The sequence below is a fragment of the Anguilla rostrata genome, chromosome 9 (assembly GCF_018555375.3).
Source record: "Anguilla rostrata isolate EN2019 chromosome 9, ASM1855537v3, whole genome shotgun sequence".
Classification (NCBI taxonomy): Eukaryota; Metazoa; Chordata; class Actinopteri; order Anguilliformes; family Anguillidae; genus Anguilla; species Anguilla rostrata.
In genome coordinates, this window is record NC_057941.1 from 17122254 (window position 1) to 17145822 (window position 23569).

The following is a 23569-nucleotide window of genomic DNA, read 5'->3' on the forward strand; positions in this document are numbered from 1 at the left end:
ACTAAGAGAGTTCTGAAAAAACTGCAGCCGGTATTCCACTCCAGAAGTTACCGTGAATCTTTTTGGTGTTCTTCAATGTAGCACCTTTCAACAATAAATTTTCTGGGCCTAAAGACCTGGAAAGAAAGCCGTACAGAAGGGAAGATAAGCTACACTTCACAAAACCACGCATTACTGGGTTTCAGCGAAAGCGAGGCACCGCTTGAATCTCCGGTTAAGGCTTTCACGTTCCAGAGAGCGGAGCGGTGATGACCCCTCGGGCCGCAGCGAGGCCGTCTTATTTTAAAGTACTGTAATGTGAAGGGACAGACCGTGTGGATTAAGCGACCTGTGCAGGCCTGCGGGAAGAGGGTTTTCAAGGCAAAATGGGGATTGAGAACCTGGCGGGACCCGAACCCACCTCACAGCGGTGGCTTGGCCATCTCTGTAGATGTGCATGCGTCCCAAAAACCTGCGGAGGAAATGGATGTTAGCGTAACTCATTTACGTTCCATAAGGTTTTGATAAATGGGGGACAGGAATGTTCCAGAAAGCACCAATGCCCTGCATGTAATGAGATAAATGGTACCACCTGAATTCTGGGACATTGATGTAATTTATACATTTAAGCAGTAGGTGGCACCAAAGCCTCAACTCCTACTATGCCAACTTTCAGTGCCATAAAAGCTGCAAATATGAAATATGTACAGTACTCAGAAACTGAGTCACTAAGAACTCATCACCCATCACTGTACTTATGCCAAGTGATGTTCTCCCTAGATTTAAAAAGACAGTTGTTAATCAATGGACTCATTCATTAATGAGTTTCTTTGATAGATAATTTCCAATAATAGTTACTGTGATAGAGGACAAACCAGTGGCTGGATATAGACCTTACAATTGCACAGTTACTATCATGAAAAATATATAAATGCTATTTGAAAACTAAGATGAATTAAGACATTAAAAATAATATTTATTACTGAATCAAGACATGGTTCATTTAAAATGGCAAGACTAACACAGCTATAAAAATTGTCATACTTTCCCTTGTTAAGAGACATTTGCAAAATGTATCCTAATATAAACTCATTCTCACACTATAAAACCACTCAATTTCCTGGGGCATATTAAACTGACAGTGTGAAACTAACAGGAAAAAACACCTGTATGAATGCACGCATGTAAACAGGCACAAACTATCAAGTAATTCAATGGCTGTGATATTCAAGGCCATAAAAAGTATTTGAAAGGGTTTAATCAAATTTAATTTGATGCCTCTCACTTAAGTAAGACGGTCACAGCGTCCACCCTTCGAGAGGAATGCTAGTCAAACAGAAATTGTGTGTGAACCACTCGTTCACAGCGAAAACCACAGACAGACAAACACTGAGCAGTTATCAGCAGCGCGTACAAACTGTCTCTCAAACAAGTATGCACACAGATAACCTACTTGTAAAGGTCTGGCTGCGGCTGTTCACACTCAATGGTCGCATTAAGTGATTCCAGATCTTTCTCCGTATCAGGCACTGTGTAGTGTGTCTACAGAGAGCGGCAGAGGGGGAAAGGCAGAGAGAAAGAAACAGAGAGAGAGAGAGCAAGAGAGCAAATTATAACAACAGCACCATCTTTTTTTGAAACAGATGAGATCACGCAAAGCAAACTTGAGTGCTATGTGAACCTAAACAGACAGTAGAGTGTGGCTGACTCTGCCAACACAGTGACTGACCGAGAGCTGAATATAGCACTGACGAGTCAAACCCTGGATGACCACAGCCAAGCTGTTTGGACCACCAAAAAAAAAAAAAGAAAAAAAAGGGGCTGGGCTGAGGTGTGAGAGCGTCATGGGGGGGTTCGGCCCAGGGAGAAGCAGCACGGGCACCTTATGGTTGGACTCTCCGTCCAGGCTGGCCGTGGTGACGAAGCAGGTCTCGTCATCGCGGCTGGACCGCAGCAGGATCAGGTCGCAGGGGAACGTCTCGTCCTCTTCCACCTCGACGATGTCACCCACCTGCACGCGAGGAGGCGCCTTTGCTCAGCAGGTTGCGTGCGTACGGACACCTTTACACAGCTGAGCCGAGAACGAGCGGATACCTTTTTACAACTGCTCACGTTCGGATGCCTTGCCTTGCGCTGGAAAGTGGCACGCACGCACACGGCATGCAACTGGCTGAGGGGATCTGCATGTTTCTCTGGCAGCAGAAGGCCCCTTGTTATTTGATGCTGAAGAAGACAGCTTAGGCTGGGCTTTATTTAATGGCAATGCACGGTGCAGCAGAGCGATATTTCAATTTATATTTTTCTAATTCAATTTTTTTTTTAACAATTGACATTTTACTACTATTGAAATATTGAATATACTGAATACAGCATAAATATGATTTCACTGTAATTATTATCGTAATTGAATAATGTTTAATGCTACAGAACTTGTTTGCTGGCAAACAATCAAACTGTTCATAGTTTAAAGACTTTAATGTTACTTAAACTACCACACTTGTACGTTCGCTGGCTTCAGGGAGTATCAGGAATACATCGATAGTGTAATCCAAAGACCATTGCCAACAAAACAATAATAGTCCATCTTCAGACTTTGCTCTTTCAGTCCTCATGCAGCAAATATAAGTGAATTCTTAAAATGGAATCCAAACAGACACAACCCAACATAAGCATAGCCGGTTTTTCTCTGGTTTATTTTAAAACTCCCAAACAACACCCTGCAATTTACCCAAGAGATTGGGTTTTACTTTAGCTACATCAGAAATATAGTTGGCTCAGGGACAATGATTGGCAGGTACTCATTATTCTCCCAGTCCTATGGTCAGAATAAAACAATCACACGAACTGTAACATAAGACAAAGCACAGCGTAGGAGTGAATGATAGACAGAGCAAACACATTTTATAAGCCACCAGTAGGTTGAGTTTTACCTCTGAGGATATTCAGATGGTATTTCCTACCAGTATTCAATAAGAAGATATTCAGTCAATATTAGAGAGTGTTTCACAGCGATGTTGTGTGCATGTCTGAATCAGGATATTATTTGGAGATAAGTGCATAAAATGTGCTTATGTCTGCACTTAATTCTCCAAGTCAGGACTCCCCCTATATTATCAAATACTGTGACACAATACTGTTTTTTAACATTTCTAGTCAATGAAAAAATAGTGTGGGAACACAATAGTAAAAATAATAATAACGTAAATTGTTACCAAACTATGTACTGCCAAGGTTTGCCACAGAATATTGAATATATTGAATTATTAGACATTTTCCATCAATATACTGATATGGAAAAAAATCACAATCACTGGACCCAAATACAAGGTCATGTAGCAGTACATATTACATACCAGCGATTTCACACAAGACACTGCTGCACCTGGCCATCATTGAATATTCTTGCCGCAGGGCCCAGCGACAGAAATAACCCCTCAAAACATATCCCACAAAGTTTATGAACCGAAGAGGTTCCATTGGGGATTCTATGGCTCTTAATGGGCGGATGGACAGAGCAGTCGCCCATCTGCCTAAGCACATCCACATGCCACCACCGTGTGAATTATTAAGAGATCCCAGCAGTGTCCAGACTAAGTGTCCGTTCCAAACACTGTGGGGACGTTGCTCAGGCGAAGGAAGGTACCTTGATCTTCTCACTGTCTTTCTTGCACTGACTCCTTCCGCCTTCCAGAATGGTCACTGGGTACTTGTTCACCTCATTGTCAGCCTTGTGACGCAACCAATCCTCGTAACCCTAGAGAGAGAGAGAGTAAGAGAGAGAGAGAAAGAGGGAGAAGACAAAAGGGAGGGGGTGGTAAAGAGAGATATGAGGAATATGGTGTTCGAAGGAAAGATGAAGGTTCTTCTACTGTCTGACATCGGATTGAGCTTCTCAGTTAAACATAAAATCAGAATGTATATATTCCACACCAATGAACCAAGTGACATTTAAACTGAGATAGAGCAAGAAAGAGGATCAGAGAGAGAGAGAGAGCGAGAGACAATGACAGAGAGAGTGAGAGAGAGAGAGAGCCACACAATTTGACTCCAAGATCTATAAAGGCTCCCCTGGAGACCGACATCAAAGCCGTGCGGAAGGCAGGGTGGCTCAGGCTCAGGAGCGAGGCCCTTCCCTGTACTCAGCAGCACACCCAGAGGGAAGGCCGCTCCATTGTGCCTTTCGAAAGATCCGCTGCCAGGCCAAGCACGGCCAGCTCCCAAAAATACCTCAGAAGAGCCCAGCTGTATAACAAATTCCTTTGTGAAAGACCTCCTTGTCAGTTACAAATGCTTCCTGAACCTAAATCATGTGGTCATGACAGAAAGGAATTTTAAAGAACGAGAATGTCACACATGGGGAATGTGACAGAGGGGGAGAGAATGATAGAGAGGGGGAAGGGAAGGTACAGGGAGAGAGCGCAGCCAGACAGACAGACAAACAGACAGACAGACCTTTGGGTGACCGAGGGTTGGCGGGAGGGATTCCACGCTCTCACCTGCTTGATGGCCGTCACAGTGATTACAAAAAATAAGGGCAAGCCGCTGGTGACCGGGCTGGTGGGCGTGTCCACTATCACCTATGCACACAGACACAGAATGGCAATTTATCATTATTTTGATAGCCCAATGAAACACAGTAACAGTACATCGGAACAAACATAATGAGCATCTATTTTTACACAAACATAAAGAGTAACTTTCATAAATGTGTCATTGGGACGCTAGAGAATGGCTTGTTTCTCACCATTTCCAGAATAAAGCATTTCCTGTATATTTTGGCTCCTGAGTTCATGAACGATAAAAGCCAAATGTTTGCATGATCATAAAAATATTAAACATGGAAAGAGGAGTTTGAGTTCTACCACTGATTTACAGCAACAGCTGTTAGGAGATGCAGAAACAGACTCAACAGGAACGAAACCCCTCTAGCATTTACTCTGCACTCATTAACATCAAGCTAAGCAGACTGGCAGCAAAATGTCTAAACAGGCTCAACTGGAGACATTCATCTGGAAGTGAGACGCCATGACTGAATTACTTAGTTCCACAGATACATAGGCAGACGTTGATGTTAAATGCCAAAGTCACCCTCCAATGAAGTTTGTCTGTCAACATTTTAAACGGCCCTCAAGTTGGCCCAGGGTGGACAGTCACAAGGGACAAATTGTCATAGGATTCTGTCATATGCAAGATTAGCTCGCTGGTCTCCATAATTCAGTCATATGCGAGATTAGCTTGCTGGTCTCCATAATTCAGTCATATGCGAGATTAGCACTCTGGTCTCTGGTCTTCTAGTTTGACTTGCCATAACTTTACTGACTAAGCCTATGCTTACTGCGTGAACTAGACTGGATTTTCATGGCAATGGATAACTGAAACTTAGTGAGAATTGCATCTTATCAAACCTGTGTTCTGTAGTTGTCCAATGACCTTTGGTATGCACTTATTATACAAGCTTTGGACAAAAGCATCTGCCAAATAAATGTAATGTAATGGTCTCCATAATTCAGTCATATGTGAGATTAGTTCCCTGGTCTCGATAATCTTGTCCTGGATCCCAGTGACGCTACGCTTGAACAGGGCCCCTCTGCCTGCAGGTGACCTCCACGCTGAGCACTTCGCTCCCTCCGCAGGGATCGGAAGCCCTGCTCCCACAGGGAGGAGGGGCACGCTTCACTCAGTCAGATCTCAGTCGTGATCGGCCGGAGGCTACGCTTAGCGTGCAGTGCTGGCGCCTGTGGTGACCACATGGCGCAGGCTGGATTTGATTAAAAACAGTAGGCCATGTCGCTACGCTCAAACCCAGAGCTTTAGAAAAAAACAAGACAATTAAATCCATTGAAGACAAAACTCAGCCAACCAATCAAACATAACTCAGCGAACACTGTATTGGTTAGCTAACGGCCATCGCGTTGAAGCGCATTCACGGGTTAAATGAACCTTGAGAGAGTAATCCAAGGAGAGACGTCTGTATGCTGTATTATTTGTGGCTGGCAGAAACACTAATGAACACACTAAATACTTAGAGAACAGATGTGCCTCTTTGCAGTATGCAGAACATATGGCCCCTTTTAAATGATCTAGTTAGCTTGGTGGGTGGAACGAACAAAACTGAGGATGGGAATTTGTGCTGAACAGAAAATTTCAGCGTCGAAACCACAGTTCTGTGCACTAATTACAAATGGCTTGCAGAAGAAAAGCAGACCTCTTCCAGATTGGAGAAGATGAGCTGTATTCAGCCTGATAACATACCCATGCCGCACTACCTTGCTCCTATCAGGTCAGTTTGCAGAGTGAGGCAGAAGCCTATCAATAGACTAGTGTGCTTTCAGCCCTCTTCCTGCGTAAGTGAGGTGACTAGAGAGGCTCAGAGCTACACTGCTCCCTGGTGCTAATGAATGCCACAGAAAGGAGGCATGGGACATTATTTATTGATTGAACAGTGATCTAAACCGGTTGGAGGAAGCAGGCCGCGGGCCACCTGTGATCAGAGCCGCGAAGAGAGCAGCGGCTGAAAGGTTCTGGGGACGGGGCGCTCCGCGAGCTCGCGAGACGCCTCCGGAGGTTCTCTTGGATTCGCTTCCCGAGCAGAGCCCCCCCCCCACCCCTCACCGGCGCGCTACGTGGCGGCCGACGCGCTTGGACCGGCCGATTGGTCCGGCCGCGAGAGCAGCAGAGGGAGGGGGAACGCTCCGGGAGGCCGGTGCGGCCGCGGGTTCCGCTCGCGTCCCCGTCGTCCCCGATCGCGGGTTTCCTCGGGAGCTCGCGGCGGGAGCCCAGCGCGGCCTCCGCAGCGGCGGCAGCCTGCCTCTGAAAATAGACGTGCAGAGGACACCCCGGCGACTGACGTCAGAGGCGCCGCCTCTTCTGGGGAGGATGGCGGGGGGAACGCTGGAGGTTTGGGACTTGCATCATCCGAGAACAAAAATCAAATGGATCTATTTCTGGCCCAGGCAGTGACGCTGGGGCCTGAAATGATGGGTAGTGCGCGTGTGTGTGCGCGTGTGTGTGTCTGTCAGTGTGTTTCTGCGTGTGTGTGTGTGTGTGTGTGTGTGTATGTGTATTTGTGTACAGTATGTGTCTGTCAGTGTGTTTCTGCATGTGTGTGTGTGTCTTTGTGTGTGTGTATGTGTATTTGTGTACAGTATGTGTGTGTTTGTGTGTTTCTGCGTGTCTGTTTGTGTGTGTGTGTGTGCGAGTTGTGCGTGTGCCATGGCTATAATGGCATGCCACACAAGGAATGCTGAGCAGTTTGGATAAAGAGCCTCTCCAGAGAGTTCCCAGATTAGCAGTCGACAGTCGAATACCAGGCAGGGTAACACACCATGAGCACACTGATGGAACTCCCACATAGCCAAAATAACCACTAATTTCATAAAGGAATTCTCCCTGCAGATCCCGTCTACCACAGCCATGGACACATTTCTGCAGAAAATGAGGGGGGATCCTTGGGGCTTGAAGATTTGGCAAAAATGCTTCTCTCAATCACATCGTTCAACACGACTGGACTCAAACCCACAGCTTAAGACTCCCTAGGCTGATAGCCATGATCAGTAAAACAGCCACCTCTCTTCTTTGTTTTGAACAGGCCTTGGTCAGTGCCTTGCAAAATAGTTATTTTAATACTGAAGTGTTATCATGTTCATGATATTCAATGTCATTCAGAAAGAATGTTCTTTCTTGGTGATTTAATTTGAAGGCAAGTCAATACTTGTGTGGTATGTCTTTAAGGAAGAAAAAGAGGAAAGAAACAGACCACTGAACATTACATAAGCTGAACAAAAACAACTGCCTCTGTCATTTTATAAACTGCCGCAAAAAATTAATCACTCCAAAGACACATAGACAACCGACACATAGACCACACAGGCACACGTACACACACAGGCACAGGCACATGCGCACACATACCCACACACACACCAACCAGCAGCATGGCCAAATTAGCTATCTGGGTTTTAGCTTGTCATGATGAATGTACAGATTTTCCTACAATCTCTTGTACAAGGTCATATTTTTACCTGTGCTAAACTACCTTAAATTTGCCCAGTAAAAGATTATCTCATAAAAAACACGTTTTCAACGTACAAAAATGCCAAGTTACTCACACATACAAGACATACACCGTCGATAACTCATTCATTCAGAATGCCAAAATCCAGGCCTGCCATTAAAAGTATTGATATCAAAATGACGCCAAGTTACGGTACTAAAAATAATATAGGCTATCTTGCCTCACCGAAATTAAATCAGATGTATTCCAAAGCAATGCTACTCAATATTTCCTCAATTCTTTTAAGTCATTGTGTGGATATGTGAAGTTGTTTATGAATTCTGTCTGTTGAAATGGGGTGAGAATGTACAGAATGTAATGTTTTAAGGGCTGAGCGTCTGTGGCTGTTGTGGTTATTTCTGTGGGGAACCCTGAAAAGTGCCAAACTCTCGGTGCTGTATAGGTATGGGGCATGCCCCCACCAAGGCGTAACTTGGCGGGAAGGCATACCTGCCATCCCAAATTACAGGCACATATACATACAGTATTTGCAGTTTAAGGAATAATACTCATGAATGAAAGACTTTATTGCAACTAAACATACATATAAGGGCTATTTCAGAGACACACTTGGACTCTAGTTTCGATGATGGCATGTTACTGCATCTGTTGAGGGATTCTCCCTGTTTAGGAGTGATAGAAACTAATACAGAGGGGGTCTGGCTATGTTTGTACAAAATCACATATTGATTTGATGAATAGCCAAGTGGAGGCACCTGGGTCCAATTGTGTCTGGCCCATTCGAAACCCATATTGGTGGACTGGGCTGATATACAGTACTTTTGTTGTGATATGATTGGTTACAGAGCACAAAATTCAGCTGGCATCGACTGGCTCTCCAACACCTGTGCGTTAAAGAAGAAACTAAATGATGCTGCCAATGCGTGTAATCTGACCCAGATGATAAAGAAATCAACCAGGGTTCATATTAATCCTGCTGGTCTTATGTCATCAACCCATATTGACCACATATTTACTAATAACATGGAGCCAAGGTAGTATCTATTCCTATTAGTTTTAGTGATTAAAACATGGCTGCTGTAGTCAGAAAGACCAAGGTGATATTAAGAATGGCAGTGGGAAAGTGTCTGTGCACTGGATAACATTGACACAGCCAAACAAATATTTACGCTAATATTTTTGTCTGTGGCTGATACATACACCAGTTAAAAACATAAAACCAACAATAACACCTTGGCTAGATGAAGAATTGAGAACTTGCATGGTCAATGGAGATGAAATAAAGAGAAAAGTAATGTACTAAGGCAGCACAAAGGACTGAAGAATATATTCCCTATATATTCCCTAGAGAAATCAAACCACAAAAATTAACAGGAAAAAGAAAAAAGCATATTATAGAAACAAAATCTAAGAAGATTGAAAGAATAAAGTTATGGAAAAGGCTTAATCATATAATGGGCAAGGCAACTGCATCTCCCGCATTTATTGAGGTGAAACGGGACTTTATTACTTGCTAAAGTCTCAGGACATTATTGATTATTTAAATGAATATTTTGTTAGCAAAGCAGAGGTGAAACGAAGGCATCCAGTGGGATGGTGTCTGACTCATTAATAAAGGAATGAATTATGCAGACTAAAAATTGTACGTTTGATTTCCAAATAGTACAGGTAGCAGCAGTTGAGAAACTGTTACCACCTGTCAATAGTGACAAACCATGTGGCTCTGATAATCTTGATGGTAAATTACTTAAAATGGTGGCCAGACCCGTTCCACTGCATATCTTTCATATTTTCGATACGAGTCTGAAGGAAGCCACCTATCCACAGGCTTGTGAAACCTGTCAGAGTCACCACCCTGCATAAGAACAGGAAACTGCAAATATCTGACCTATCGGTGATCTACCTCTACTCAGCAAGATTATCGAAAGAATAGTTTTTAAATCAGGTCCAGTAATATTTTGCAATAAAATGCGGGAATCTAACTATCAGCATGCTTACAGAGACTGGTATTCTACAGTACATGTACGGCCCTAGCTCACACGGCCTGATGGCTGATTAAAACAGGTTGACAGTAGAGGAATGCTAGTGGGAGCTGTGCTGCTAGATCTCACCGCAGCCTTTGATAGCCTTGACCGTGAGCAGTTAGCTCAAATAAAATAGCATCCTATGGCTTCGGGGAGATGGCAATCAACTGGATGACCAGCCACCAATCCAACAGAACGCAGCGGAGTCTCTCCATTGATGATATACCGATAGAGCACTTTTGATGAGAGACTTTCATGAACCAACCACATAGACAGGGTGCTGGCCTAGATGGACTGCGGTATATCTGCAATTAGAACATGCTCATACTGCCTCACCAATGACCCTACAAAGTAGGTTATACAGGCCTTAGTGCCGTCTCAGCTTGACACGAATAAGAACTTCATAAGCCACAGTTGTCACAGAATATAGTAACACGCCTAGCCCTCCACTGCTCAATGAGAGAGCGTTGACAGGATGCACATGACTCTCTCTTGCCTGGAAGTGGAGGAGTGGTTGACATACAGCCTCACCACTTTCTTTTAAAAGAAAAAACTTGGTGTGCTCACCAAGCCTAAATATTTATTCTCACAGTCAATGTAAATCAGCAATATACATAATTATATTTTCAGGCAAATGAGTCTGGGCCATTTTACGATTCCTTCTCCAAATACTAACGCAATGCGGAAACAGTATTGCACAGAGCTGAATGGGATAAACTGCCACCTCCCATCACACAAGCCACAAGTAAGGCTAGTTTCCAAAAGATGCTCAGAGGAGCTTTAATGGTGTGTCTTAATGGAAGTATAATGGAAATAGGTTCATAGAAACTTACATCTTGTATTTCTTTGCGTGACTTTTATATCTTAACTTGTGTCTGTACTTGTGGTTGTTTCATGTTGTGATTAGTAAATGTACATTTTTTTGTTCCTTTTAAATTTAATAAAAATTTGTCTTACCTGTTTGTATAAATGTATACACATGTTTTTGTGTTATATGGGGACCCCAGGAAGAATAATTGGGAATAATAATCAGCTAAAGGGGATCCTAGTAACAAAAACACACACACAGACACACACACATTCTGCAGTCAAACCCATACAGAGTCACCGGCACACTCACCTGCACAAGGAATATAATCAGGAAGTAGAAATTGGCAATTCTTCTGAACTGCTCGAACAGGTTCTTGGGCAAAAAGTTCCAGACTGTATACTGCAAAGCAAAAAAAGGTGGACAAAAGCCAGAAAGTATATTAATTTTTTTTTTTCTGTCACAGATCACTTGCCAATATTTCCATAGAAATTATTTATAAATAATATCAAAGTACAATGCCTAATGCAGAGGTTGTATTTCACCCAAACATAAGAGAGCTGCGGCTATAGAACACAGTTGAGTGGATTTAATAAGACAAGCTGAATGAAGCCAGAGTATTGCGCTCCAATATTGATGCGTTTTGACTTCAATGGCACTCAGCCTCCCTTATCTCCCCCTATGCCCTGGGATGACCCCGAGCCGGACCTGCGGGTATTTAATCGACGTGGATTTGCGACTTATCTGCTTAATTTCTCCCGCTGGGAAAAGGGAGCCGATTACCTTATCAAGCGGTAAGCGGATCCTTTAAGTGGGCGGGACTGCAGATGCTCTGATCATTAAGGAGACACTTATCTCCCCGAGCTTTTGAGGAGGACTAAACAACGCAGATCTTGTGACTGACAGCAGGCGACAACGACAAGAGCAGAAATATACCAGAGTGAAGATGGAGATACACTCTTTTTTTATTTCTATCCTCCCCCCCCCCTCCACATCAGGATTATGACCATGATCTCATTGGATATGCATTCATAAGAGGACACTTCTTCATAACTGAGTTCCATGGACGGTGTTAAAGATTCAAAACACAGTTTAAACTATTTCCTTCCATGTGCTTATTACGTCAATTACAGACTGACTGAGTAAAAAAACTACCTAAAATACTTTAACCCTTTAGAGAGCACTAAAATAAAAATGGTGCAGGTTATGGTGATTTTTTTTGAAAAAAACATATATTTTCATCAGAACAGATCTGCACTTTTATTTAGTGCCAAGAAACCCGTGGCTAGCAACATCTAACAGCAAGAGCCCACAAAATGACATTGTTAAAATTGCTTCTGCAATCAAATGGTCAAAGTGAAACTGTTTGACTACAGTCAGCTAGATACTGTTAGTCTACGTTTCATGGTCATGCATCGTATTGCAGTTGATGTTATTTGTTACCAAGGGATTTTAAAAAATGTCAGGGAATGATACGGCAGCCCACAGTTGGAACATTTGTCCACTCTGTAGCCACATAAGGACAAAACTCGGTCCTATTCGATTTATTTAGCCAAAATACCTCTGTTGGTCTTTAGGAAGCAATGATTGAATGCAATTTGCTGACATAGTAAAATAGCAATGATAGCTAGCTTGATCCACGACGAGTCCTAAGTCAGAACAGTGCCTAACCCGGGCGGGACTGGTGTCCTCGTCACCGGCTCAACCTACGTGCCTATGACGCATCATCAACTTGACCTATTTTCAAAACTTGCCAATATCTAAATATATTAAATACATATTTGACCCAGGTCTGGGTACTTTTTTTTTTCAGATCACCACTATGCAGGTGTTTGTAGATTAACCAAGGCTGCGGTCATAACCTATGCATATGCATAAACTATGTATTTAGGTCATCAAATACTTGCATTATGACTGCAACCAGTCAAATCTTTGTTTAAATTTGTTCACAAATTTTTCGACGGCCCTTAACTGACAATTGGAACATCACAGTGGCACAGGAAAGTTTATAATAAGTGTAGTGGGACTCAAAATAAGCCCAAAAGACAGCTTCAATTTGGTGGAAAATGCACAGAAAGAGGAATCACTCAGGTCTGTCTACACAAGAACACTCAAATCAAACTCCCAACTGAACAGGCTGAAAATCTGCCAACGAACTGCAATTGCCAACCAATTGCTCCATTTATGACAGTGAAGTATATGCTACACATTTTTAGGTCTGCAGACTCACCTTGAAACTTGACTGGAAACAAATTGTAGTGAATGAACTGAAAGAGAAATCCTTTTGGTGTGTATGGTTTTACACAAATACATAATTTAAGTGATTGCACTGTATGTCAGTATATGCCAAGTGTGAACGGTCTCAATTTTGCCAAACGGGTGGTGTCAACGTTCACAGTTTAAAACATTAACTTTTAGATCCATTTTGCCATACAGAAAAAATGCATGTACAGCAAAATTTGGCTGCAGCTCAAAGCTAGTTCAAATAAACAAGACCAGGTTAAAACCTAGTATATGGCTGGACCTAACACACATGATCTGGCTGACCAATGGTGTAACTTCATGACTCACGCAGCCGCTCACTCAGTCACAGACATGCGCGTTTGTAGGGCTGGCCCCACTGTTGCGGTCCAGCCAAAAAGGTGTTCCATATTAGGAAACGCCTAAAAGAAGGCAACCCCCACTTTATATTACCCCAAGGTCCTCAAATGCCTAGAGCCGAGGCTAGAAGTGTTCCCCCCGCAAAAACACACTGAGCATGCAACAGTAAGTAGCCTACAGAAATAACTATTTCAACACACAGCCACAATGTTGCAAAATACAGCACATACTTTGGACACAGACACAAGTGCACAGCAAAACTTGGTGCTATTAGGGACAAAAAAAATTTTTTTTAACACGGCAAACTACGAGCCCAACCGTCATGGCCGACATTAAAGACCTGGAAAAGGTAAAGGCTCAGAGAAAACACTATGGCGATGGAGACCGGCCAAGACCCAGAACCAATGAGGACAGGCCATGCTGCAGCCAACCAGAGGAGGAGACAGAATACTTCACCGTACAATGTTAGAAAAACAGAGCAACTTACTTTAGAGAAAATTATACAACTTTACTAACAATACCCAAGCCTAAAGAAAATGATTTCCCCAATTTCCTGGGGCAGGGACAAAGCAGGCAGCCTCTTATGTAACATTGCTATTGCTATTGTCTGGGAAACAGGAAGTTATGCAAAAGCACTTGACATGTCGAACATAATCAGTCCCAAAAGACATTATCTTTACGTAAATGATCCCATTTACCTTTTTCTCATATTGTTATTTGTTATCAGCAACATTAAATATATTATTGTACCATTGAGCTAAGTGTAAGCAAACTTTGATTTTGTTATTTAACCAGCCAGTATTATGACCCTGGCTTATCATTTTATCATTTTATAAGTTCTGTTCACCTCACAGCTGCGACTATTTGCCATTTCATTTAACAGCTTTTATAAATCACTGTCTTGGTTTCACCCAGCATGAGAAATTTATCACTTGACATTGTGTTCTTTAACTCTTTACATACTGGGACCCAAAATAAAAAAACAAATTTATCAAAAACCATGCTCAATTTTCTAAAAACATTTTCCATTAAATCAAAAAATGTCTTTTAGCCAAGGATACTCAGAAAAGGAGACAGAGAACTAGAGAGAGAGAAATAGAGAGAGTGAGATAAAGTACAAGCAAGAGGACACTCATCACAGAGAGTAGGACGGTGGGGGGAGGAGCAGTCGGATGACTGACAGCACACCCAGGGAGAAATGTAAATACTGTGGTGAGAACCTCCAGTGGAGAAGTTAAGGATGCTGTGAGCCCAGGGGGCTGGCGAGGGTAATTAAAGTGTTTATGATCTCACGTAAAAAAAAAAAATCGATTGGCGGATCAGCAGTGGGACCATAGCAACACAATAAATTCCCCCCCCCCCCCCCACCACCTCAACAAACTGCCCCCCTACACCCCGATTACAAGGGTAGACAGATTTCAGAAGGCCCTTGGGAACACAATCACCACCACAGTAGCACATTAATAGCAACCAGTAAATTTCACCAGCATGACACGCCCACTCTCAGAGACACCAAAATGTCCTCCACTGGAGGAACAGCAAGATGGAAATGGAGAGGGGATAAAACGGGAAAGAAAATAAACTGGAGAATGAGATGAAAGAATGAGAGGAACAGAGGGAAAGAGAAAAATTTTAGATTTGACAGGTCTGTTGGTTTCATGAGCTGGCGTCACACTCCAGGGGTGAGTACAAGGGGGATCATTCTGGCTCCCGTGAGGCTTTTAGGTAACCCTGAATTGGTAGCGGCAGCCAACTTTACTCCTTATCCAAACAACTACTTACAGGAAATGACTTACAACTGAGATGGCCTGAGAACTCCCACTTAAACTGCAGACTCTGCCAGCACTGGAATAGTGTGACATCACCAGTCAGAAGCTACCGTCACCTACCTTAGAGGAAACAATCCTGTTGTCGCAGAATTTCGGTTGGATGAAGGCGTCCGTGGCTGGGCAGGGCTGGTGGCCCACGTGGATGGTCCGACTGTCCCCCCTCTTCTCGTCCCCCGCAAACTGCAGAGAGGACCGGGCAAACCAGGAAGTGTTAGAATGAAAGCCAGCTTACAGTGCAATAGTGCCATACACTACAGAAGAGAAGAGAAACGGCTCCAGTCCACAATGGTAACCTACACACAACAATTACAACTCTTCAGATTCTAGATCCTGAGTGCGGACAGTAAGACAGTGAGTTTACGCTTTACGCTTGCAAAGCTGGAACATGATCATATAAATGGACACACTGGATGTTGCACAGTGCAGGGAAATAAAATCACCAGGGAAATCCCTCCAACTCTAAACTGTCTAAAAGGTAGACCAGCAACACATGCAAGGCCTGAAACCTTTCATATAATCATGTAGTAGATTCCCATCACTCTCATGGAGCAGCTTTGCCATTGGACTTTAGACCACTGTTCAATGAGAGCGAGCAAAATTACTTTGGCAGCTTTATTAACTAAAGAGGCTAAAGCACAATAAGGGTCTTGGAGGCTTAAGCTGGAGGGGATTAAAAAAAAACACAAATACAAAACGCCCTGTGTTTTCGACATTGTGTTTCTCTGAATAATGTGCTGCTTTGTGCTGCGCACACCCGCAGCCATGACATCAGCGATCACAGGGTCCGCTAGTCTCCATTTTTCTACAGGGAACATGTCACCACTGAGCTTTGTCCCAACGCACAGCTGTGTCTTCTCACCCTAAAAACACAGGGACGGCGGTTCCAGGAAAACACTCCAGAATTGAAGAAGAGAAATGTTTGTGGAAAACAGGACGCTTCTGTTTATTTCAAGAAAATGCATTTGTTCAAGGGTGTCATTCACTGCAAGACTATAGAGCAAGCACAGGCTTGGAACGAGCTTATAAGAACCCCCAAATCCCCAGAGGACTTCAGCTTGTTGAGGTCACTAGCCACAGGTGAAGTGTACAATACAGTCTAGTGTAGATTGTTGAACAGTCTTCAAACTAGTTGTCTGGGTTGGTAAAGGTAGAGTTATGCATACTTCCTTAACGCCCCATATGACTTCACTCTCTCAAACTGTAAGCTGGGGGTGTCCCCATCTTTAGGACAGCCTGCACTGGCTTTCCCAAAAAGTCACAAGAAGACAGAGGTTTGAAATTAATGAAAGTATTCTAGTGTTATAGATACCAGCTTCCTGTCCTGCTGGATCTGTAATTGTAACAACACCCCTGTGCTCCTGTAGGAAGTACAAAAGCCGCAGAACTTCAGACAATGTCTGAAACCGAACAAAGGTATTTTTCAGGCTTTGAAACTCAGTCCCCCATTAACATTTCGGTCTTCCGTTTCAGAAAAAAAAACATTTATGTTCAGGCATCAATATTTGCAGTGGCAAAGAAGAGCACTGAACGAGTCTCTACTCTACATTGTAACTTTTTTGTTTTTAATCCGTGTAGCTCTCTCTCTCTCACACACTCACACTCTCTCTCTCTCCATGGGAGTCATTAAGCACACGAGCAGCACTGCCTCAAGGTTACAGCCCCTCTAACAAACGCAGACGAGCCCCAGTATAAATCACACTTAACTGTGCAAGAACAGGCTGGACTCACCGGCTGCAGCGTAGCTGTAACCGAAAACACAATAAAGATAAATGGAGATTAACACGCAAACTCAATCACCCAGAAAGGAGTGCTGGATTAAAAGTGGATGTGATGTCGGCCGACGAGATGCCGGCGGCGTGGGAGAAGGAGGCCAGAGCTACCGACGTGTCACTCATTTCGACAGAAATGAAGTGCTCAGTAAATTGAGGGTTAGGCCACGGGAGTTACAGGACTGTGCCTGTAAAAATCTGCACGTGCGTAAAAACCAGATCGCATGTACAAGGCACAGTCACGGCAGAGACGGCGTAGAATAGCTTGAATGCCATTGTCACATGACAGTATGACACCCCTGCGAGGGAGATGCAGCAGTTCCGAGAAACACCGTCGTCTGCCGCACGGACAGAGAGAGAGAGGGCACCCACACCAACACAAAATCGAATAAACAAACACCTTCACCCTTTCCACCTCGCGGGTTCCAGGCGAAAAACAATAAACTAAAACAACAAACTAAAACAAAAAAGACTAAAGAAAGCAAAAGTGAGCGGCAGCTTTTCAGCTCGCCGCTCATAGCTTGCCAGCTTTTCAGCTGACCAGCTCCTCCAGCTTTTCAGCTGACCAGCTCCTCCAGCTTTTCAGCTGACCAGCTCCTCCAGCTTTTCAGCTGACCAGCTCCTCCAGCTTTTCAGCTGACCAGCTCCTCCAGCTTTTCAGCTGACCAGCTCCTCCAGCTTTTCAGCTGACCAGCTCCTCCAGCTTTTCAGCTGACCAGCTCCTCCAGCTTTTCAGCTGACCAGCTCCTCCAGCTTTTCAGCTGACCAGCTCCTCCAGCTTTTCAGCTGACCAGCTCCTCCAGCTTTTCAGCAGCAGATCTTCTTCCTTTTTGTGCTGGGACAAACAAAACTCGAAAACTTGCCCTCTCGGTGTGTACTCCCAATCTCGGCCCCGAACTGTGGAGAGAAGCACACCTTTAAGCACCTGGGCTGATCAGTTAAAACATCACAGGTGCGTGTGCTCTCTCCACCAGTCGGCGCGGCTGAGACTAATCTGTCCTACCGGACCGAATGCGACAGCCATATTTCTCAGTTGCACCCTACAAAATGCAGGACTGACTAAGCACAAGTAAAGAGCATTCAATTATGAATTCTTGATTAAAATCACTGCGCAGTGCAGGGAGGAGGGGGGATCAATAAGGTCACCACAGCCATCTCAATACAGCACAGATGAAATTGCTTGCAAGTGATCAGCACATAAAAAATGAAGGTCCATGAAAGATTGCAATAACAAATTAGCATTTAGCAGGTTTATGTATATACAATACAAACATCCTCAGCAAGAAACTTGGCTCTGAAAAAAAAATTAATCACACAGAGGCTTCTGTATAGAGTAGTTTTATGGCTAGGGAACTGGGCTTGTAACCAAAAGGTTGCAAGTTCAATTCCCAGAGAAGACACTGCTGTTGTACCTTTGTGCAAGACACTTAACCTGCATTGCTCCAATATCCAGCTGTATGAATGGATACAGTGTAAAATTTCAAAAGCGTTCAGGATAACAGCAGCTGCTAATTGCCTTGAAATGAAACGTTGAAACAAATAATGGATGCATCATGTTGACCAGGAAAAATGACGCCATGTTGTAAATGGTTGCTAGTAGTTCATACTGCTATATTCTGACGTGTAAATCTGGTAGTAAATACAGACTGTGCCCGTGTCAACTGTGGCTAGCTTAGCAGGATGGCGCATAATTGGCTGTTGTGTGGGGGCATGAGGGACTTTCTTATGCAAAATATTAAAACGGTTGTGTTTAGTCACAGGGCTGCCCTTCGGTCAGAACTAGCATGGTCACGGTCCGTTTACGGACTTAACACGCATCACTGTTCTAAGGGTTGATTTCTTTTTAGATGATACAAGCCAAATGCGCTGTAGTTTTTATATAACTGATTGTGTCTGTCTGTTTCAGTCTAAGAAAATGTAATGATTTTGAAGCACGGAAAAACATCTTTTTTGAACTGTGGCAGATGTTAAGGGCCCTATAATATTGGATACAACTAGCCTCCTATTGCAATAACAAAATGAGAAGTACTGAAACCACATTTTGCAAACACGTTTCCCTAATGCTGAAGGCGGTTCCGATTTCACCGCATACGCGGGTCTGTCTACACACCTGCAGTGCTCAAACCCCGTCCCTCGACAACGGTGCGGGCAGAGTAAACAAAATGAAATGAAAAGTTGCTTAGAGTGCAACTCTGTTTTTTTTTTTTGCAAACCTCGTCATTTCGTGTTTTCGTGCATTATTGGCGCGTAAGGGCAGGCAGCTACGCTGCGTTTTCGCAGCGGGGAAATTGGCAGCGTGCAGGGCTGTTGCGGTAAGCCTTCGCTCCAGGCCCGTGTGCCCCGGGCACTGAGCACTAAATACGACAATCTGTCAAACGAAGGAATCTTGCTTCGCCGCCTCAAACGTGCGTTCTCTCATTTCAATGCAGGATTGCTTGCTTTTCTTTTTTTCTTTCGCTCCTCTCCAGATAAAACGATTGCTACGGTCCCCTGACCGTACACGCGGCCACGGGGGTCTTGAAGCTTCAGCTGTTCCACCGACACGGGAACTTGCTCTGACATCCGGTTCCCGTGCCGGCCTCTTCAAGATGGCAGTGGTAGGACGGGCAGGTCGTGATGGGCAGCGCTCCTGAACGAGCAGGATCAGAAAACCTCAACTCGAGCACAGCACAAATGACTCTTCCGTCCTTACAATGAACTGCAAAAAAAACCACAGTACCACTCAGCTTATCACAGAAGCGCAAAGATTCACACGCACAGTATTCAGTCTTGCTTGAATTCCTGATCTGGACTCATACATTGTACATGAGAAAACAAAACCAAAGGATATATCCCAAAAGCCCACTGCACATGCTGAAGCATGCTGGTTACTGACCTGACAGAGGTGGTTACACATCGCACGCCTGTGTCAGATTACATCATCAACAGAACCATACTAAAATGACTTGCCTATAGAATAATTGCATACTTATAAGTGCATAGCATGGAGCTGGTCCAATTAACAGTAATCCCAGCTGCTGTACTTACTTGAGTTAGTCAAAACAGTCCAGAGAATGTGCAGTTCTCAGGAGCCAAACACACACAGTTCTTCGATCTCCAATCTCCTGTCAGCTTATTTGATCTTCTTTCACACACAGCGAGTGAGCAAAGAAAAGCAGACAGCTGCCTAGAGTACTTTATGCAATGTTACGCCACTCAAGCGGAGTGCAAACACACCAGTGACCATAAAAGCAAAGAACCAATTATCACTTTCAGGCACAGCAAAATGAACAGTGTGGTTCTTTTGTAAACTCCAGATATCTCAGGATTATTGGTCTCATCAGAATAGAGTTACACTAAAAATAACAGAAACTATACTGGTAGAGAATGGGTTTTTATGGTTATATTAGAGTGTCAATGCAAAGATTTTGGTCATGAAACAGGGCTCAATAAGGACAGCCCACTGGCTGGGGCTACTATAAGATTTGAAAAACAGCTATTTACTGAAGTAACTTTCAAACGATAATGGGATCTTGCCAACTCGTATACCTTTATTTATTGCTAGCAAGCTAAAAGAGAGAAAAGAGAACAAGCTAACTAGATATTAGCTAACTATATTATTATGGAATACCCATGAGAAGAACTAATCTATGATTTCCAACATTTGGCATTTGTGATTGGTCGAAACTGCTCAGAAAGTTGAAGCTCGTCCACAATTTGGTGGCGGCAATTGGCAGATTCATATTTAAAGGCATGCTATGCTAAAGTTTCAATGCTTGCTGAGGTGCTGTGTTTACAATCAAAGAAGTCTCCTCCACCAGCTTCTACAACGCCCACTCACCTTCAGTACCCTACTTTGGCCGTCTAGCCTAACGCAACTAGCTGGGTAGCTAGACGTAATATTACTTACAGGTCCAACAGAAAACTCACCAAGTCTGCATCACTTTTCATACCCTTTGTGATCATCAGCTGTCTCCTTCGAGGAAAAGCAATTCCAAGGTTGTCTTTGACTTTTGAGTCTTGTATTCCCTTTAAAATATGTTCTGTTGAAATTTGTAGAATAATATATTCTGTGACATTATTATGACCACCAAATAGGTCACAACATCATGATTTTCATGGTAGTAGTCAGAACCATTCAATATTTTTGGTGGTGGTGTCCCTTGTACAGAGAGACTCTGACTGCTGTTGCAGTGTAGGGCCGCCACAGATGAGCCTGGGCCCTCCCTATGTAGGGCAGCCACAGGTGAAACTGGGACCCGCCTGTGTGGGCCAGCCACAGTCGAGCCTCGGCCCTGCCTGTATTAAGTTCTTGTTGTAGAATTTGCTGAGCCTGGCCAGGGCTGAGTGTGTGTGGGCAGCATTTATAACATCATCATGCATGACTGTGCAGAGCCTGTGTGAGCTCAGGGAAAGGCTAATATCTAGTTAGCTTGTTCTCTTTTCTCCCTTTTAGCTTGCTAGCAATAAATAAAGGTAAATGAGTTGGCAAGATCCCATTATCGTTTGAAAGTTACTTCAGTAAGTAGCTGTTTTTCAAAGCTTATAGTACCCCCAGCCAGTGGGCAGTCCTTATTGAGCCCTGAAATCCCAAAATCTTTGCATTGACACTCTAATATCACCATCAAAACCCATTCTCTACCAGTATAGACGATATAAGCCAAAGTCATATTGTGTCACATTTTGCACCTGTATATCATTTATACTGCTTATAACGCCCATCCATATGGCCTGGGCCACAAAGCAGCCATGGCTAGGAGGCATAAGCAAATAAATACAAAACACCAAGTTACGTAAAAAGCTGGTTTATCCATCTAAAGCTTGAGGATTATGCCACAGAATGGTAAGTATCATGAAATGCACTATATTTGGGGAAAAACAAGCTTTTAAGACTAAAAAGTGCATTAGGAAGTGGCAGCACACCAAATCCTCAACTTTCAACAAAATTCTATAAATGTGACACATTCACATATGGAACTAAAAACGGATGGTATTACATTTTACATGAAAATTGTAGCAAAGTCTTTCCATATAACAACTATAAGCAGTTTGTAAATGCCTTCCTTGTAGCACACCAAGTAAAGACATCAAACTCACTACCATTCTAAAAGTTTGAAAGAGTGAAAAAAATATTTTCAGTGCAAGTAGCAGCATCGATTACCCTGCACCAAGCCACAAACATAAAAATACCAGCTCTGTCACAGAACTGAATGATCATAACCAGCGGCCCAGCCCTGACCCAGCTCTAACCCCGCTGCATGCCCCGCCACGCCCGCTGCTCCTCCGCTCTCCACACCGCACAGGGCAGTCATCACCGCCCTGTCTCTCAGGGCAACACATGTCCCTGTCCCTCCCCACCCTCCCATCCAGTTTTCAAGTCTGTTAATAATTAATTTAATGTACAAGTAAAAACACTAAAACTCACTGCCGGGCCAAGCCTTTATCACCCCACTGGCCTATGCAAGGCACTTCTTTCTTTTTAATTTCCCCTCACATTTCTGAAAAGCAGGTATATAAAAAGTACCAACAGAAACTCATGGCTGCTCAATGGAGCCATTACAGTTTCATCAGCTACAGGGCTAACTTGGGTTATCTCCTTCAGTGGTGAAAGGCTATGAGGAAGCGCTTTATCAGGACAGGAGCCTTTTATGTGCTGTAAAGAAAAAACAAAGACCTGCAACAGTAAACGCTTTAACGTTCTGTATACAGAAGTGGTGGGGGAAAACAATTCAACAAAACCTTTCCACAAACATGTTCAGAAAAGTGAAGAAGGAATTTTGTGTCGAAACAAGTCAAATCACAAAGATTGTTTATATGTTGTTGGAATTTTGTGTTGAAACAAGTCAAATCACAAAGATTGTTTATATGTGATTGCATTTCATTATTTTTTTCCAAGTTATTTTAGAGAGTGTGGGGGCCAGAGTTTTACCACTGCATTACACTCACAAGAGGAAAAAAATGGCGCCCGGGGAAAAAAAAAAAGCCACAGTTGCCAAGTGCATTGAGAAAGAGCGTCACAGCTGATTTGGCAAATCCGCGGGAAAAGGAAAAGTGCGTCACAGGGACCGCCGCGGCAGCCGCGGGGATGAGGTGCTCCCGATCCCGCGCTTTGCGTCGACGATGACTGAACTAATCCGCCCGGCTGCACGGCCGCTTCCATCGCCGCGCCCTGGCGAAGAGGAAGCGCCCGGAGATACCCGGGGATATTCACGTCTCAATGCTTAAAACCTGCGTCTGGGCTCCAACAGTTGTCACATCCTTCATAAAGCCCCGAGCCACCGCCGTTGATAACAGCCGTTGAATTAAGCCTCCTAAGCTACGTTTCAGTGGTGGGAGCCACAGATCCATCTCATCCCCGTCTCTCTCAGCGCGTATGTACTGTTGACGTCTGCCTGCACGTTCTCTGGCAGTTGCTCGTGATGAGAGCGTCTTATTTTCCCTCTGGCTTCGTAGGGCTCGGGGCTTGTGTAAGAGAGGGGTGCGTTTAGTGAGCCGTTCGGCTAAAAAGGGAGCCTCAGAGCTCCCGGAAGGGGAAGCACTCAGGAAGCGCGCGGGCGTCGGCCGGC

At 43.9% G+C, this 23569-nt stretch overlaps 1 protein-coding gene across 3 annotated transcripts in view; it reads right to left on the bottom strand.

The window, feature by feature from the left end:
• The window catches only part of LOC135263073 (phospholipid-transporting ATPase 11C-like), a 45886-nt gene that overhangs the window by 17973 nt on the left and 4344 nt on the right, over window positions 1-23569 (bottom strand). For all 3 annotated transcript variants that reach the window (XM_064350671.1, XM_064350672.1, XM_064350669.1), the window contains exons 2-9: window positions 15316-15435; window positions 11138-11227; window positions 4476-4556; window positions 3623-3733; window positions 1862-1990; window positions 1433-1521; window positions 401-451; window positions 52-116 (exon numbers count right to left, since the gene is read on the bottom strand). In XM_064350671.1, coding sequence (XP_064206741.1) covers window positions 52-116; window positions 401-451; window positions 1433-1521; window positions 1862-1990; window positions 3623-3733; window positions 4476-4556; window positions 11138-11227; window positions 15316-15435 — 736 coding nt within the window. The remainder of the gene's footprint in view (window positions 1-51; window positions 117-400; window positions 452-1432; window positions 1522-1861; window positions 1991-3622; window positions 3734-4475; window positions 4557-11137; window positions 11228-15315; window positions 15436-23569) is intronic.